Here is a 4,302-nt window from a genome sequence, read left to right on the forward strand (position 1 = left end):
TCATCGAAACAGTCCCGAAACCCTATCCTCTGGATTGGCCGCTGAAGAGACGTCAGATAACGGTCTATCATCTCAAGGTCTTTGTTGGTTTCTGCTAGACTTCTCTGCCGCTTCAGTGTATCCTCAATCTGGAGGAGTTCTCGCACACCGAATCTCTCAACAGCCAGGACGATAAAGCGTTTGATGTTTAGGTCAGAGTTGAAAAACTTCTGATCTTTTTTCTGGACTAATCCAGGGTCGTCCCATGCGAGGCTTTCGAAATCTTCTTTCTCTCCAGTAACGTGCAAGGGTTGCAAGATGGCATAACCAAGTTTATCGGGCCCTAGTCGATCTCTCAATTTGTTGCAGAATATGGTCGCGACGTTATGAAGCAAGCTTGCCCGAAAGTCGCTATCCGGGCTTTGATGCTCTGCGTGCTCTGCGTGCTCTGCGTCACGTATACGACGAAGTACAACTCCCAAAGGATTAGCCTCTTCGACCGTAGAGATGCAGTAATCCAGAAGCTTCTTGCGCTCTGTAGGCATGCGATCACTGAAAAACCCCAACAAAACAATAAGGGTTAGAAGAGCTTCGGGTGAATAAGCGTTGAGATAGGTCGGAAGTTCTTTAAGTCCGGACTCCAGCAGAAGCTGGGCCCCAACATGCATCCCTAGCTGGCAGCACAGAGTCGCGCAAATTAGAAATGCGAACGTCTTGAAGACGCCGGGAGGGTTGTCAAACGTCCATTGCTCGAAATCATCTATAATACCGTTGGAAAATGTCTCGGTCTTCCATTCTTGGTTGTCGAAGGCTCCGGTTACATAGGTTGAAACAGAAGAGAAGAGCACTTGCTTGTGGGAATCCAGAGGAGACGGGGTCAGGTATTGGTCACGAATGATTGCCAAGCAGTGGAGGTGAGAAGCGGATACCCTGAGGTTGTGTCGGATCGCGGATCTCATCATCCTAGTTCCAGATGATAAATCTAGGCTGGGTGTCTCGTAGGCATCTGATTCGAGATAATGCTTGGTGCGCTTCTTTGTGAAGTTCTTTCCACCCTTCCACTTCCGAGTAACTCTATCTTGGATCCAGCCTGATCTATTTCTTTATCAGATGTTATCATGTGATGTGATGCGACGCGTGTAGCATACTTGACTCTGAATCCATAGTGGCTCTTGAGAATCGAGGCCGTCTGGCCGTATGTTCTTGCTTCCGAATAGAGAAGATCCTCGATGATAGGCCGCATCTTGTTCCAGTCATCATCACGGTATTGCTGATAGGCCATGTTTGAGATGGTATGGTATGGATTGAAAGGTCTGACAAAGTGCTTGATAGCTGAAGCTGCAAATGCAACCGATAGGGTGGGTAGTGAAATAAGATTGTAGCTATGTGATTATGAGCTGAGGCTAATATTATAGATCTAAAGTGAGCCCCATGGGTCATTATATAGATTGTTGGTCCGTAAGGGTCAAGCTTCACATGGGTCTGCGATTTCCCCAGGCCATTCACATGCGATTGGTGGCGTAAATGCTGAGGCCCTGCTCGATGTGATTCAGTGGCTAGATCATTCGCGACAGGAAGACAAATGCTACCAACGAGAAGGCGCCACCTATACTACCCATTGCCACACACCACACCTCGCTAGCGATGCAGCTCGGATGACTGGCTACATACAAAACTCGAATGCATTAGTCCGAAAAAAGGACCCACTGGAACTTGTCTACCACTGGCTGGCTGGGCACTTGAGTGCTCAGAGCCTGACATTGTTCTGTGTTCGGGCTTAGGTGCTGCCTTCATGATTGGCCATTATCAAGTTGGAGCATAGCCAAGCTGACCATCTGCGCTGTATGGCAGCAAGGATACCAAGCCACTAAATGGATGATCGAGGCAGTCTTCTCGTGGTCAGATACGATACCAAAGCAACAAGAAGCTCTATATAATGACGCCCTCTGCTGGCTGTTTCCGACTGGGTATATCAGAGAGCGTCAACTACCACGGACTCAACTCAGTGCACTCCTCTATTATCCATACAGGCTTAACGCGAGCCGCTCATAACACCGCCATTTTACGGTAATACCTAGAACCAGTAAGTTTCGATAACGATATCAGAACATCAATCGACTCTGCCCTATATGTCTGCTGGTCGTTCTGCGCTCTAACTTAATCGATCACAGTCCGCAATGCGCCCGTTCTTCCTTCTCGCACCAGTTGTTATTGCAGGACCTGTCTCACTAGCTGCTTGTGAGGCCGGGTGCGCTGGCGCTCTCATGGCTTGCCTCGCTACCGGGCCATACACGATGGGAACAAGCTTCCTTTGGTGCAACGCATTGTATGCTCAGTGCGCAGAGGCATGCCTGCTCGCTTTGGTAACGCCAACGCCGTGAGATTCGTCGAGCCTTTGTTTTAAGATGACTACTTACGTTCGTGCTAGTTAGCATTCTTTAGCCCATGCCAGTGCAGGGTAAGGAGGAAGTGTCTAACAAGTCGCGATGTTCGCGGTCTTTGCTATTCGACGTTATGTTGAACGAAGTATGACACGATTAAATAAAGAAACATAACAGGCAATCCAAACACCATCGTTCAACTATACTACTGGTTTTCAGTGAGAAGGATCAACTGTCGACTCGCACTGTTGCGGCTACGTGCCTTGGGGAACCCTAATGGTGGCGGAGGCTTGTTTATGTACAGTAGTATATCCAAAGTTAGGTGAGGCATTTCTAGCAGAAACTCCTTGATGTGGCCCTCGTCAAGTAGCTGCCGATGCTCGCAGAATGTCTTTACGATAGCCCCTCGCATTTCTGAGACGGCAGATGGGGTAGCAGTGTATGCCTCCCGTGCCGCATCCAACAAACAACTAGACCTCCACTCCAACCGAGCTACTGCCTGGAATTTCTTGACAGACAACGTTCTGAGACGAGGGATGTCATATATGTGTGCAAGCGTAAAGACCTTGGAGTGGAGGGTCAGTAGCGGACCCTCGGGAATGGTTACATCGTCTGCGGCAGGTGAGTCGTCGGCGTCCTCCTTATAGAATACGCCATGGTTGATATTGCCGCCTGAAGCAGGGGGGGCGACTTTATAGTCCCATAGATAGAAGAACTGTACCATGCAGTCTACCGCCTGGGGGTCGGCATCTCCAAAATTAAATGAAGATTTGGTAGTGCCGCTGCCGGGTTCGCTTGGTTCTGGCCTGGCCCTCATAAGCTTTGCTTCGTTGAATTCGCAAGATAGACTTATAACGGAAGACCAGGAACACACGACCGTGCGGTGGGCTTTGTATAGCTTGTTGCTTGATATAATATCGATGTCTGAATACTTGCCGGTAATATAGAGCCTGATGAATTACTTAGAACCAGGTCCTTGGCGTGAATTATACCTAGATTAACTTGCCTGCGCAGACATAGTCTTTGTTCCTCTATGATTGAAATGCCTTGGCTAGGCACAGAAGATAGCTTAGATACCTGCTCCATTTCTTGATGCACCGCAGGCGGTGGAAAGAGCTTTGAGTAGATGGACTGAGCTCTACGTTTCGATTCGAACACGCCTTCTTTGAGCAAGCATCGCAAGATTCGAGCGAGGTCTTCTTCGAAGAAATAAGAAACAGTGAGACGGTGTCGCCGAACAGCTTTCTTTATCACTTTTGGTTTGCGGAGGATAGTGTTCTCTGGCTTGCAAAATATCTGCCCGCACTGTAAAGAGGAGTAGGCGGCTCTACGGTCAGCAGGTGCCCTGTTGGCCTGGGAGAAAAAAAAAGGCGTAAGGTTGATTGGATAGACGGACAGAGTTTGCTGGCCCGCAGAGCCTGATTCAATACTCAGGCACCAAGGCATCTATGCAGCATTTGCCGTGACCTGACTCTCCAACCATCAAGCGAAGAGTCTCGACATGACACACCCAGCCGGGGAGTGCATTGGTGCTCAGCTATCTCGTTCCTGACTCGCGCGAGTCGCGGCCCTTCATCATCCAGCATCAACACCCTTTTCATTAGTCCCGACGTCAATACTATCAGAACACATATCGTCAATATGGGAATGGAAGGTCGGCGAGCGGTATGTGGTAGTAGGCGGAAGCGGTGATTCAGCTACGCTCTATTACCAGTAGGGTTATGGAGCAGTTATACTGGGGCACGCATATGGTCTACAACCTTAGTCTATCAGCATATGCCAATATTACTTGCTCTCGACCCTAAAGTCCCGTGCAAAGAACGGGTCACGCGTTTAGGATAATAATATCATAGCTACATGAGATTTATGCATAAGCCTTCATTCACATCTACTACTTACCATCCGTTAGCTTGGATAAAGCTTCTGACCATTGATTGTGGGT

The 4,302-nt window shown here is 48.7% G+C and overlaps 1 protein-coding gene across 1 annotated transcript; it reads right to left on the reverse strand.

Moving 5' to 3' along the window:
- Positions 1-1,261, reverse strand: LRP88_13015 (Clr5 domain-containing protein; the record flags this gene model as incomplete). The annotated part of the gene is made up of 3 exons (XM_083249399.1): positions 1-41; positions 101-1,074; positions 1,128-1,261. The coding sequence occupies 3 exons, from the start codon at positions 1,259-1,261 to the stop codon at positions 1-3; spliced, it is 1,149 nt and encodes a 382-aa protein (XP_083094884.1).
- Positions 1,262-4,302: the final 3,041 nt, after the last annotated feature.

Source organism: Fusarium phalaenopsidis (genome assembly GCF_050370095.1).
Source record: "Fusarium phalaenopsidis strain FUZ10S chromosome Unknown contig_32330, whole genome shotgun sequence".
NCBI classification, from domain to species: Eukaryota; Fungi; Ascomycota; class Sordariomycetes; order Hypocreales; family Nectriaceae; genus Fusarium; species Fusarium phalaenopsidis.